Source organism: Temnothorax longispinosus, chromosome 6 (genome assembly GCF_030848805.1).
Source record: "Temnothorax longispinosus isolate EJ_2023e chromosome 6, Tlon_JGU_v1, whole genome shotgun sequence".
NCBI classification, from domain to species: domain Eukaryota; kingdom Metazoa; phylum Arthropoda; class Insecta; order Hymenoptera; family Formicidae; genus Temnothorax; species Temnothorax longispinosus.
In genome coordinates this window covers 23,642,757-23,656,905 of record NC_092363.1, presented here as the reverse complement: position 1 = coordinate 23,656,905, position 14,149 = coordinate 23,642,757, and the positions used below count along the sequence as shown (strand labels likewise).

Below are 14,149 nucleotides of genomic sequence, written 5' to 3'. Positions count from 1 at the left end.
GGCTCGTCCCTTGAGCCATCTTCAGCATTTATTAACAAAAGAATGAATCTATTCCTGCGGGGATCGAAGCAGCAATCTCTCTTCCTGAAGAGATGTCGTGATAAGCGAGCAAGTAAACCCGATCATGATGGACATTCCACTAAAATCGAAAGAACTGTATGTTTATCGTTAAAAGAAAGGAGTAAAGAACTGTATGTTTATCGTTAAAAGAGAGGAGTAAAGAGAAAGCTCACCTCAAGCTCCGCAGTAGTCGAAACAAGTACAATATTAAAAAGTCGTAGCAATACAATATGAATCCAGAGAGTAGCACATCTCGGAAATAAAGTAAGAACATTGCAGTCAGTGTACAGTTAAAGTCAAAGTGAAAAGAAGGACGATGTAGGTCGGAGCCGTTATCGTAAACAATGTAACCAACCAAGGAAAAACGAAGGCTAAACATTGCTTACGATAGGTAGGTAAGCGTGGTGAAAAAATTCGGTATCTGATTGGAGATTTAAGCCGAGACGTTGTTGACTAATATACAGAACCTCCGAGACAAGACGCTTATGATAAAATCTTTCGTGATCCAAGATCTCAACGCTATCCCAATTAAAGTCGTGATCATACTGAGTTCTATGATCAGTAATCACAGAGTGGGAAGAACTATGTCTGTTGATGTGGAGACGATGTTCGGAAATTCTGGTTTTTAGTTGTCTCCCAGTTTGTCCCACGTATGATGCGTCACAGTTTTGGCAGCGAATCTTGTAGACCACGTTACTTGTTGAGAAACGCGGAAGGGGATCCTTCTGAACCTTGATAAATTTATTTAATTTATTCATGCTGTAGTAAGATAAATGAGTGTCTGAATCTCTGAAAATATCTTTAAATGTGATAGAAATTGACGGAACAAACGGAACGGTAAACCATTTTTTGAAGGCGGCGTCGTCCAAAGTATCATTCGGATCTTGTTTTTTTGTTTGTTTAAAAAAGAGGCTTTTTAGACGTTCATGAATTGTGTTGAAAATAAGGTCTAGAGGGTAATCATTGTTCAGAAAGATATCAACAACAAATCTCAAATTTTTTTCGTGAAACCTTGGATGAGAAAGCAAAAAGGCTCGGTCGATAAGTCCTATAATGGTACCACGCTTTTGAGACGAGGGGTGACAAGAATTATAGTTTAAGTATCGACCCGAAAAGGTGGGTTTATGATACCAATCAAATTCGATAAGACCATTGTTGTTGATAATGGTGGTATCAAGAAAATTGAGTTTGTTGTTACCGACCTCTATGGTAAACTGCAAACGTGGATAGAAAGAGTTGAAAGTTTGTAAAGTAAATTCGACCATATCGGAGGGTATGGCCATCGCGATGTCATCCACGTATCTATAGAAAAACGGTAGAGAGAAACCAAGAATTCTAATAGCCCTCGTCTCAATATCCTGTAGAACTAAATCAGCAAGGTCGGGAGACAACGGAGAGCCCATGGGAGAACCAAAATTCGGTTTATAAATATTATTGTTGAATTTGAAAAATGTAGAGTCAAGAATATGAGTCGTACCGCGAGAACGAATTCATCCTTAGGGATATCGCAATTTTTTGAAATATGTTCCCATCTGTTGCAAATACTATCCATAGCTAGATCAGTAGGGACGTTTGTAAAAAGAGAAACCATGCGTCAAGGGAGACAAGAATATAATTATCATCCAAGGATGAACCGCTCAAACGATTGCTATTGGCTTTAGGGATACTAGAGGAAATTATGTTGTGTAAAAATCTGGCTAAGTTATGTAAAGGCCCATCAATTGACGAAACTATTATTCTTAACGGATGGTTTTGTTTGTGGATTTTCGGAAGTCCATAGGCTCTCGGCAGTACTCCATCACTACAATAGAGGAACTTATAAGTAGCGGGGGTGATGTATTTCAAATTCTTCCATCTAGTGAGCAATGTTCTTGTATTTCTAGTAAGGGAGAGGATGGGACCTTTTTTGATTCTAGTGTAAGTGTCCGTATCTGATAGTAGTATTTCCATCTTATTTATGTAATCGGAAGAGTTCATGGCAACAGTTATGTTTCCTTTATCGGCTCTGGTGAGAAGAATGTCTGGATTGCTATGGAGAAAGGACTTTGGTTTGTGAAAGCATTTTACAAATAATTTTGTCAGAGTGAGAGGAAGACAAACTAGAGACTGAGTTTATCTGATTAATGATGGGAATAGAGCGATTTCTAATATACGTTTGTGTAGGAGCAGGAAGGCATTTGATATTATTTTCTATGCTTTTTATAAACTCAAACAAAATTTTTTGTTTATTGTGATAGGGAAGTGAGAAATTGTCGCCCAATTGTAAGAGATGTATAATGTCGGGAGGGAAACAGGTAGAAGAAAGATTAACAAACCAGTTATTTCTTATAGAGTTAAGGGAAGACTGTGTTGCAGAGCTAGGAAAGGATTGGGGAGAGAGAAAGATCTCATGAGGATGTGCATTGTGAGGCAAGGGTACAGAAGAGAAAGTAAAGCTATTGTCGGTAGTTTGATTGTTAATAGTGTGGTTAACTTGAGAGGAATTGCGAGTTGAAGTGGAGTCTGCGTAAAAATAGCGAACCGGTTTAATCTGTTTGATATTTTCTTTCATCTGTTTGTCAAGTAACCTTGACATTTTCCTAGTGATAGAAATATGCTTAGAGGATTCGAAACGGAGTAAGGATTTATTTTGTCTAAGGAAAAAAGAATTATAAGTATGAAAAGGTAAACATTGAGAAACACTGCGCACTGTCCGGAAGATCTGTGGGCGGAAATAGTCAATTTGTCGACAAGTATCATTTAACTCCAAGCGTAGAATTTTCCGAACAAAAGAGCAAATCTTAAGATTAAATTTGGCAGCAATTCTAGGATTGTGAAAAGATAAATTACCATTCTTAATATGTTTTAGATGTGCGGGAATAATGTTATGCGTTAGACAGAATTTTAAAAATTCCCTTCTGTGCGTACTCTTTATACAACACTTATTGAATTTAATCCAATTCTTGAGCAGAAGAGTGGCATAAGGCCCAAATACTTGAGTAATATAAGAAAAATAATTAGTAGGCGAACGCATTTCCAGCCTGCGTATAATCAATAAAGTATTGTATCAGAAATATTTGTGAGTGTTTTTCTTTATGTAGTCTTCAATTTAGACTATCCAGCTTAAAACTACGTTTAGAATGGACATAATATAGATGAAGAATCGTTGTGAAAGTATGTTTATTTATATATGAATTACGTAACTCGTCAGACCAGCTTTTTCGAGAAGGAGAACTTCTTTTTTCGTACATTAACGTCCATACATCGAACTTTGATCGTCATATAAATTTATCCGGGTTCCAAACTTGCTTCCTAAACTCAGATTGAGAGGTATAAGAAGGAGGAACATCGCGTAGATCCCGGTAATCTTGATTTCCGACGATTAGCCGCCACATCGAGCACTAAGGTAAAACATCCTTTTTCTTTAATATTTTATTAATCTGTTAATGGCTAACTTGTTTAATTTTCTTTATTTTATAAACAAGTTTATAATAAATAAATTGTTTCTACTAATAAATAATATTTTCTTAAAATTTTGGAGCGTCTTTTTAAATATCAAGAATTGCTATTTATTTAACAATTTTAATGTTTTGAATAAGAGGCATTAAAATAAAGACAATAAAAGCAATGCAATTTGCAATAAAAAAATTTTAATTACAGCCTTTAATTGATTAATTAATTACTTTCATTTCTTTTCAAATTTCAAATAGTATAACACAAAAACTTGAAAAATCGTTTTTTATGAAGTCCTCAGTCCGAAGACTGATTGGACGAGTATCTTCATCCTTTCCTGTCTTGAGTTAACCTACGTATTTCCCTGAAAGTGGAGCATTTTAAATCTATTAATCTTTAACTATTTGTCTTTAACTATTGTGAACAATAATCTAATCTGGGTCTATCACTACCCTCTCTTTATTCTTATCTCTGCCTCCAATCTATTGCGAACTAATCCTTCGTGTCTCAGCAGGTGTCCCTACCATTCTACCTCTCCTATTCTTTATTGTTTTCCATATATCTCTCTTTTCCTTAATTCTTTCTAATACTTTACCTATTGTTAACCCTATCTGTCCATAGTATTCTTATCGTGCGCCTGTAGCACTACATTTCAATCGCTTCTATTTTTTTCCTATCCGCTTCCGCCACCGTCTACGTTTCGCAACCGTACAATGCCATGCTCAATACGTACATTTTTAAAAGTTCTTTCCGGATTTCTAGATTTATCATTCTCGAGCATAATAATGATTTCTTTTTGTTAAATACGATCTACTTATTGGGCATTATCTTAGTAGTTTATGTAAAAGAAAATTTCATTATTGTGTAGTTTCTACGGTAAATAACTAAAATGTTTAATTTTTGTATGTAAAGTCTAAGAACAAAATCATTTGGTTCACAGAACAAATCAGAAAAATACATTTAGCAGATGTAACTAAATATCTTGTTATGGAAAACAAGATATTTGGTTGCTGTTAAAAAACGTCTTAAGTAAACAATGTTTTGTTGGAGACACTAACTTTTTTTTCCTAGTGTTGTATAAATTGTACTCTTCTATCCCTATATTTCATCCCTACATTTTTATTTTGAACATCTTTTTCCATTTTACGTTGTCGGAAGCTTTTTCTAAATCTACTAATCTTGTGTGTGTTCCCATTTCCTCTCAGTACTAGTACCAGTACTGAAAATTTATAGTTATACATCAGGTATACTATAAATTTTCAGTACTGACACTAGTACTAAGAGGAAATGGGAACACACACCTTATATAGGCCCTCTTTCCTTTTTCTATTGTTTTCTCTATTGCTACCCGTAAAGCTAAAATGGCCTCGCGCGTTCCCCTATTTCGTTTGAACCTTAATTGATCTTTCTCTAATACTCTTCTTCCGCCCTTTTCTCCATCTTTTGCATTATTCTAGTTAAAATTTTTGACGCGTGGAAAGTTAAACTAATTGTTCTGAAATTTTTGCATCTATATCTGTGCCTTTCCTTTTTGGTAGAGTTACTATGATATTACGTTTGTAATCTTTCGGAATCTCACCCGTCTCGTATACATATACACATCCACCTGGCGCTCTATTATTTTCTCTTTTTTTTGATGCTAGCTCAAACTCTTCCCTCATTATAAGATAGCCTAGCGCCGAGGTTATTCACCTTAACACTACTTTTCTTTTCCAATACATCTCCTAATTCTTGTCCTGCATATCTATCTGCTTATCTGCCTTTTCTTATCTCGTTTTATTACGATATCTCCTGCTTCGTTTCTAATGTTGCGAGGAAAAACTCGCTCGTCATATTCTTTAATTGTCTCGGCCGTTTACCTGTCGATCTTCTAATGCCAGAAAGTGGCGGCGAGAAAAAAAACGCGAAAATCCGTCTTGTTTTTAGAGTCTTTAGTCTACAAAAACGAAGCGTGCTGGTTCAAGTTGTGTTCGATTCGCATTACGAGAGTCGTTACGAACAGACGTTCTAGTTCTGCCGACAGAGTCTATTATATATTTTTGCTGTCATTCTTTCGACGGCAGCAGACATTTTCAATCAATGTCGACACCAACACAGCACATAATATGTATTAGAACTGGTGATTTGCTTCAAAAGTTTCCATATTTGAAGTTAACTTTAAAGTTTTGAAAAATAGATTTGATAATTCTGTCTCATTGCGCTTGTAAAATTAATATTTTGTCGTAATAAATATTCGGACACTTTATTTATAAAAAATTTTCACATCGCAGAAATTCTCCGTTATTAAAATATCCTTATGTTTACTTAGTAAAATTTGATATTGTTTACCTATAAATTGACCTATTTAATTGTGAGTTAATAGATGCGTAAGGTGTAAAAACAAAGATAAGAAATATTAAATTATCTATATTATAACCGAGTATTAAATTAGTATAATTATATTTAACAAGGACATTCTATAGAAAGTATTGAGACTTTGCGTATTCTCTCAAGACGAGTGCTTTAGTCCAAATTTGAAAGTTGACTGCATATTGTTTTAATTTAATATCACTGTCTTTTATATAAAAGTTATTTTGTATTGTAATCTAAATCGATAAAAGCTTCTAAGATTACATAAATGCAAGGAACTCCAAACTAAAAATCTGTTTCTTAGTAAATAAATAATTTTTGGCAGAATTTACAAATAATTACATTGATATTAAAAATTTTAATAAACTTTAGCATTTAAAAAAATTAAAAATCCAATTTTAGAAAATATAAGTAGAGCTAATGAAAGTACTAAAGTAATTTTAAGTGTGCATTTGTGTGTCGATATATATTAACATTTTTAAACACACCCCTAAATACACTAGCTATTAACAGAATATTAGTTATCTTATTAATTACGTTATTTAATTATAATTGTTAGCTTTAATTCTGTAACATAGCGCCATCTCTTCAAAATGCATCGCAAGCTATTATTAGGAGAAATAGTAGAGATCGAAATAATTAATAACTCTATAATTATCATGTGCAAAAACAGAATGTAAAATAAATATAAAAAATGTATTCAATATATTTAAATATGTTAATATAAAGTTTAATGTTAAATAATACTGCAAAGAGGTGTCGTAAATAATTTTACGATATAATTTTTTTGAAGCATAATTGTATGAAACTGATATCTATCATAAATAATTAATTCCTTCAAATTAGAAACGAAAAAACTTTCATCAATATTTTTATATTATCAAAATTATCGCTATATGTTTTATCGAACGCTTTCTCGCTCGCTAATAGATGGCGCCACTGGTGCAATTCTGTTAACTGGTGCAAGACTTAATTAGTTTTTATATGTATTCAACATTTGCCATAAGTTAATTACAATAATATTTCTAATTATTTTTAGCTAATATGGTAAATTAAAAAAAAATTAAAATTAAATTAGAAACTTTCTAATGCTTAGTTTCGATTTACATTTAAATTAATCTAAATTGGGTTAATCATAATTCCATTTGTTGCTTTTGTAACACCTAGTTTCTGTTGTGTAAATTACTAATTAGAACTAGAAAGAGTTTTTAAAATTTAAGATATATACAAGGCGCACTGTGAAACAAGTAGGGCTTAAGCAAATGTCAACAGCACACGCTTGCATTTAAAGTATCGGTTGCGGCGTCCATTCTGAGGAAGTAGGAGCGGCTACATTTTAGATGATGGGAATTGCCGAAGCATGCACATTAGCTTCGCCAGCACGTACGACTCGCTGGCGGAGAATAATTTAGGCAGATAGAAAGTCTACCTCACGCGCTCCCGCATGCTCCTTACAATAGATTAAAATGCCAAGAGAAAATATATGATTAACGTGTTGTTAACACTCGCTACTTGCAAAAATCCTTTCAGTTGCATCGTCGATGTATCATCAGCTCTTTGTATCATCAGTTAAAATGTTTGCTTTTTGTGCGACATAGAATTAAACGATGATGTTCGTGGTGCTGCTTTACCTGATCGTTGCTTCCGCCGTCGCTGGACCACCGGGTGATATCTCCGAGGATGCCTTGTCGCCTCAATGTAAAACCCCGAAGTGTCCAACCACGAGAGTCACGACTGACTCGCTGATCACTTTGCCTTACCCTCTGGACTGCTTGCAATATATCGTCTGCGAGGAGTCCGGCCCTCGCACAGTGGCGTGTCCGGAAGATTTGGTCTTCAACAAGGTGAGATCTCTTCCCGAATTATCTAATCAGTGGAAATCCAACATTTTATTGTGCCATAATAAGTATACAGATGTTATCTGAAGCTATATATTACATGTTTATTCAAACTTTGTTGGAATACAAATTATTTAAATCTAATATGTTAAAACAAAATAAAATCTTCAGAGTTTTTCGTATTTCTTACTGCACCTACGTCGGAAATAAAGTTTCAATATGTACTCAAAAACAATAGTCACTCTTGATTTCAAGAGTGACTCGCGACAGATGCCATTGCGAGTGTCTTGTTAATTTTTAACTCTCTAATTTCTCAACTCTCTAATGTGTCAACCAGGGCAGACAGTGAAATTGTAATTCTGCGAGAGATTGCAATCTCATTCAGGCCGAAATTCTCATCGAGCAATATTTTTGTACGTCCCCATCCGGGATGCTTTATGTTGTGTCTGTTGAAATATCGCTCCGCAATATGGCATTTCGCACGATGCTGCGCGGATTGTTCGGAGTGCTGCACATCACGTAAAAAAAAAACCCGCCCGCTGCATCGATCGCGCTCCTACGCCCCGAAGAGAGTACCCTGCATGAGAAGCAGGGGTGATTTCATTCATCTTCGTCGGCCTCTCGTGACGCGGTGTCTCATCAGTTCCTTGTCCCCGTGTATCGTCTATATGGTGCATACATCATAAAATATATTTCTCACATTTCAGAAACATTTCTTGTAATAACAACGCAGCAACATGTGTGGACATTTACACATTGTTACATTGACTATTTAAAGTTTTGATCTATAAAAAAATTCCATGTTACCTTTCTTTAATCTTTGACGTAGAATAATTGTAACTCGTTCTTCAGATTATTTGCGGGGCAATCATTAATAGTATAATCATTTTCTCGACAAAGAAATTTGTGATATTTTCGAACAAATAAAATTTATTTTAAAACCTACATCGTTATTAATAGATCTGATTTGATACTTTTTGTTAATTCTAAAACACAAAAATCAAAATAAATTAGTTTTGGTTCAATTGGTTTGATTTGTTTCGTTTCGCTGTTTTATTCTCAATTGACTATTATATACTGCATGCTGGGAATAACAATAAGTTAAAATATTGCAGGATAGTGCAATTTTAACAAACATTTATATTTGTTTCTTTATTAGAAAATTTATACAATATTTGCACCGTTTTTGAAAGATCTTGTTATGAATACTAAGCAGAAATTATTATAAGATTAATGATAACACTGTTTAACAAAAAATTACTTTTTTTAACACTATTAATGAGAATAATCGTTTCTTATAGCATTTTGGACGCTGAATGAAATACGATCCTGTTTGCCAAATTTTTCTATCACGTCACAATTTTGAAAAATTTGCGGTTAGTAAAGCAAAAAGGGCTATTTTAATGTATTTTAGCATATTATAACTACGACATGTGACGGAAGGAATTTGTTGCGTCGATTATAGTTAACGCAGTTGCGACTTACACAGACTATTAAGAATCTATGAAATATTTTTTAATTATGTTATTCAAACTAGAGAATTTTTCAGGTCACTAAATACTAATCTGATATTAAAGTTGATAAATTAAAAATGGCAGAGCTAATATGGCGGATATCAGAAGTAAAAATTCTATCATTTCTCTAATTTAAAATTTTCTTTTAGGGATCCTGGAGTCACGACAATTACCGACATTTTAGTTGGACCAATTTTCTTCGAATTGGCTTTACAGAATAAAAAACCCATTTACACGTTTTGTACGTACAGAAATCATGTGCGGGATAGTAAATTTAAGACTAAAAACTTAGTCTTAAATTAAAAAAAGAAAAATATATTTAAGTAGTAACTAGTATACTATACTAGTTGGTGTTACACCTTTTCTACCTAGAGCTGTCACTTTAAGGAAACGTTCGCTTACATAGCTTACGTGCACGAAAATGTCCCGCACCTCGGACTAGATCAAAGAACAGCGTGGCACCATTGAAACTAAGATTGAAAGCCTAATAAGAAAGATTTTTCATCCAACTGATTTTATGCATGTACACACACGCAGTGTACATGGCGTTGCAATCTGACAAGGGCAGATATCTCGTTAGATAAGAACAGATGAGCCGGAACATAGAAAACGGTCAAAATTATCGACCGGGTCGGAGTTTGGCCGTCACTCCAGGATCCAAAATACACTAAAATAGCTCCTTTTGCAACTTTAACTGCAAATTTCTCAAAATTGTGACATGATAGAGTAATTTGATAAAATTATATTCGACGTCCAAAAAACTACGAGAAATGATATTCTCGTTCCTATGCATTTTTTTTGTTGAACAGTGTAATTACATTTTAATTTGTTACATGCAAAAAATTTCTATAGAAAAGATCTTCCAACTAATTATTCCCAATAAATCATTTCTCTCTAATTCTCTGAGTCAATTATTAATACTATGTCAAGCATCATCGATTACTTTTTCCTTTAGTAATTAAACAGTGATTAAAGGCAGAAATAGTTTTCCATATCTCCATCATTAAATCATCAAAAAGATTTCTTTTACTCAGAATGTTCTTTTAATTCGGAATTGTTCAGGCACTAACAATAAGATTAGACAAAAGAGCACCCTGCGTACCTTATGGGTAGAATTTGTCGTGTTATAACAAAACAATAAGCACGTACGAGGCGAAAGAGAGGAATCGACCTTACCCCGAAACACGACACTGCTTTTGTGATCTACAAGTGCATCACGTGTGGGCTCTCTAAGAGTCGCGGCTCGCGGCCTCGTATCACCCTACGATAACTCGACGATGTAACCCTCCCCGCCTGGTCGTATCCAGTTACGAGCCGCGCGGATGCACGTGCATATTGTCGTCCCCGGGTGCTTCACCTGACACGTGGCCGGGCGAATTTCAATTCACCGGTTCTACGTGGACGTCGATGCTTGACTTCGTGACAAGCGGGCCGTGTCGGGGTCGTTTGAAGTCTGAACCCACTTGACCAGTTGTCGTTTTTAATCCGTCGCCCCTTACTCGCGTGCGTAACGATCGCTCCGCGATACCGCGTCACGCTAATAAAGGCACGAAAGCAATCCTTCCAAAAATAGGGGAAGTCGGTAGAAATCAGTAGAAATTTATTCCGCGATGTCTTGCGAGAGACCTGAAGATTAGAAGACACATTAGAAATTTTTGTCACTTTCTCATTGAATGTTTTTTTTCCTTTCCCATTTAAATTCTTATTAACGCGCGAAACAATGTATAAGAGTGATTTTTACTTACATTCAACGTTTTCTTGTTTCAGAATACCGGCATATGCGACACTCGGCAAAACGCAAACTGCTTGCCCTGTTGGCAAAGTTGAGCATTCATGGACGTTGCAGAAGATATCTCGGACTTTCCGAAATTTCTGAAAGTATTTTAAGATGTTCTAACAATTCTAATTTTAATAATTATAGCGCAAATCATTTATTGTTTATTTGCAACGCAAAAATAAAATGATATTACATGCCTTTGTAATTTTTGCGCGTACGATGTACTCGTAATATTATGATGCGATTATAATAGTGCGAGATTGGATTTATATATAACAATACACAATTAAAGATAAACGTTACATTACATGATGCTTTACAAATAGTAATAAGTAACGTTCCATAATTTTATATATTTATATTCTTTAACGTTAACATTTATTTTAAATTTATTATTGCAAAAAATTTGATTCAAATAAAAATTTTTTATGACGACGGGTCATGAAGTCTAATGTATTAGAACGCAAGTTGGTCTTAAATTAACATGATTAAACGCAATAAAATATGAGTATATAAATATTATTGTAGTATAATTTAAGATCGACTTATACGTTCTAATATATTAAGTTTTATGGCTTGTTGTCATAACATTTTTATTTGAGTTTGATTCTTTGTAAGTCTCTATTTATATTATTTTTTGAAGATTTTTATATTTTTAAGAAAAAAAGTATTTTTATTACGTTGCGAAATTTAGAGCGAAAACAAAAAAATCTGTATTTAAATGCTTAAAATATAGAGTATGGTATAAGGTGATAAGAGAATAGCAAGTGCAATTTCTAACTTGGCAGGAATGGGTCAAACGATATTGATCATGCGAAATTCGAGACAGAAAGAGAGAGAGAGAGGGAGGATTCAGGAAATTCGATGCTACAATCTCTCTTTTCGGTACCTCAATCTAGACTATTCTTGTAATTATTTGCATTTGCTGCGCTGTCCCAGCCCAGGAAATTGACCATATTTCCCTGCGCTCTATATTGACCTCTGTAACAAACGCGACTGTTACTCACAATCAGCCATTAATAGGTTTTCCTCGCTTTTCGATCTCCGCAGTTCTGACGTCAGCATTTTTAACGTCCGCGTCGTGATACTCGCGTGTTATTCTTGGCACTCATCTTGAGCGGTATCAGCACGATTTTGAAGTTTTATGAATTATTCTCGAGGAGTACGATCCTCAAATTAATTTACGTGAGTAATGTGATTTGTACGCAATGTTTGTATACGAGATGTTATAATCGTTCCTGTGCTATTGTCGAATTACGTTATGTTGCAATAAGGAAGGAGATGGTATAATGAAGTAATAAAAATTGAAATACTTTGTTTTAAAGAGACAATGGCTATAATGAACAATAGATAAGAAATAGATGGTTGAAAAATGTATATCTTGGATATGTATTCAATGACGTGTCGCATGTCTGTAATATTTTATTATACTAATTGGATGCTTGTAATATTTTATTATCTCACATTACATTTTATAGTGGAGAACTAAATACGCGGAATTCATAACTATTTATTTATAATTTTAATTAGCTGATTACCATTCGAGCAATATACGCAAATTTATGTACTGACAAATTTGCATCATTCTGTAGTTAAATTCGCTTCGCGAGGGATCGTCTTCGTCACGGAGGAATAATTAAGTGCCGTCATAACGCCCATTCTATTCTCGGCGTCATTTCATAATTCGACACACCTGACGACACCCCTTGAATATTTCATTTCTCTCAGAATCCGATTTTCGCCCTCGCTTCAATGATACGTCGCTTTCGCAGTTTTTTTTTTCTAAAATAATAGTCGGTCGCTTCGCGGAATGAGTCCTCGCCCACTTGATTAATCGTGGCAATCCGAACGGTGAATATATGTTTTTCGGGATGATCGATTCGCCAGGTCGTGCGCCTTTCTTCCTCATCGACGTGTTCTCCACCCACATCCTCACCTTCGCCATCCATCCCCTACCTGCAGCCCCCGCGAACTTCTACCCACGCTTACCTGGAGAATCCAAAATGTTACTGCAAACGCCAGCAGTAGAATTTACAGTTGATAACTTTGACGTGATAAAAAGTTGGAGCCGATTTTTCGTCGAATCGGTTAAAATTCATGAGATTTAGATATCTGCGTCTGATTGTAAGTTATAATCGATAAAGGTCGTACCAAAGAGTTACCCTTGCCCTTTTTGCAGCAAATGTTTTTTATTACTCCAATATTTGATTAAAAAAATGATATTTATATATATGTCGCAGGGATTTCGTGTAATCCTTTTTTTTTGCCAAAATTCCTAGAGAATCCCAAAAAAATCGAGATATTGTGAAATAAATAAAAATTATAAATAAAAATATTTTATATAATTATATTTTATATCTTGATATATATCTCTAAATATAATCTTTAAATATAATTTATAATTATAATATATTTATAAATATAGATTAATAAAAATTTTAACTCACAATTTCACTGACAGAACCTAGAATTTTGCAAAATCACTAGTAATTTAAGATTATGTAATTTTTATTCCAGGATACACACACATATTGTTATATTATTATTTACAAAAGGATTGCTTGCTTTGTAAACAATTTTACTATAAATTATATATTCTTTGCGATAACAGCGTAACAGATCCTGTACGACTTTCGGTTTTTAGTGGCAAGGTATTATTAAATTTCTAATGTAGGAGCAAACGAGAATAACTTAATTAGCCTTCGAAGACTAATTAAGCTATCCGCCCTTGCTGTAAAAATAGATCAATGTTATTTCTTATATTACAGCTCTGAATAGTATAGAAAGTACCTGACATTTACATCTTAACTTTATTAAATTAATGCGTTATTTAGGGAATTTCTGGTAAACAAATTAGTTTGCTAATTCAAGAGCCAATGTTGTCCAAATGTGACGTTTGATTTCCAGTATCAATTAACTCCAACGGTAATTATTATTTTCTCTCTTGACCCTTGTGATCGAGAAGACGTCGAATAATTTTACGGCAATTTCGTATCATGAAATTGTAAATTGAACGCGCGCACATCCCCTTCGCGAGGAAGCAGATCGACCTACGCACGTGACGTTCGCCAGGAAATAACGCACCTCGATGTTATATAGCGACTTTTCATCTCCTGGGCGACCTGAACTCGCTCACGTCTCCCAGCTTTCCTTCTCTAAATTTCCGCTCATCCGTTCCG

General features: G+C 34.4%; 1 protein-coding gene and 1 long non-coding RNA gene across 4 annotated transcripts; one reads left to right on the top strand and one right to left on the bottom strand.

Moving 5' to 3' along the window:
- The first annotated feature begins 3,354 nt into the window (after positions 1-3,354).
- On the top strand, positions 3,355-11,095 carry LOC139815347 (uncharacterized). The gene is made up of 3 exons (XM_071782225.1): positions 3,355-3,445; positions 7,440-7,685; positions 10,961-11,095. The coding sequence occupies exons 2-3, from the start codon at positions 7,449-7,451 to the stop codon at positions 11,018-11,020; spliced, it is 297 nt and encodes a 98-aa protein (XP_071638326.1). The 5' UTR covers positions 3,355-3,445; positions 7,440-7,448; the 3' UTR covers positions 11,021-11,095.
- On the bottom strand, positions 7,721-14,111 carry LOC139815349 (uncharacterized). Of its 3 annotated transcripts, XR_011732717.1 has the most exons (6): positions 14,055-14,111; positions 11,860-11,951; positions 10,939-11,065; positions 10,370-10,819; positions 8,487-8,665; positions 7,721-8,343 (listed from the first exon to the last, which is right to left on the bottom strand). It is a non-coding gene; the product is annotated as an uncharacterized lncRNA (long non-coding RNA). The 3 variants fall into 3 exon arrangements; XR_011732716.1 differs by having other exon boundaries at positions 7,721-8,665; XR_011732718.1 differs by lacking the exon at positions 14,055-14,111 and adding an exon at positions 12,509-13,227 and having other exon boundaries at positions 7,721-8,665.
- Positions 14,112-14,149: the final 38 nt, after the last annotated feature.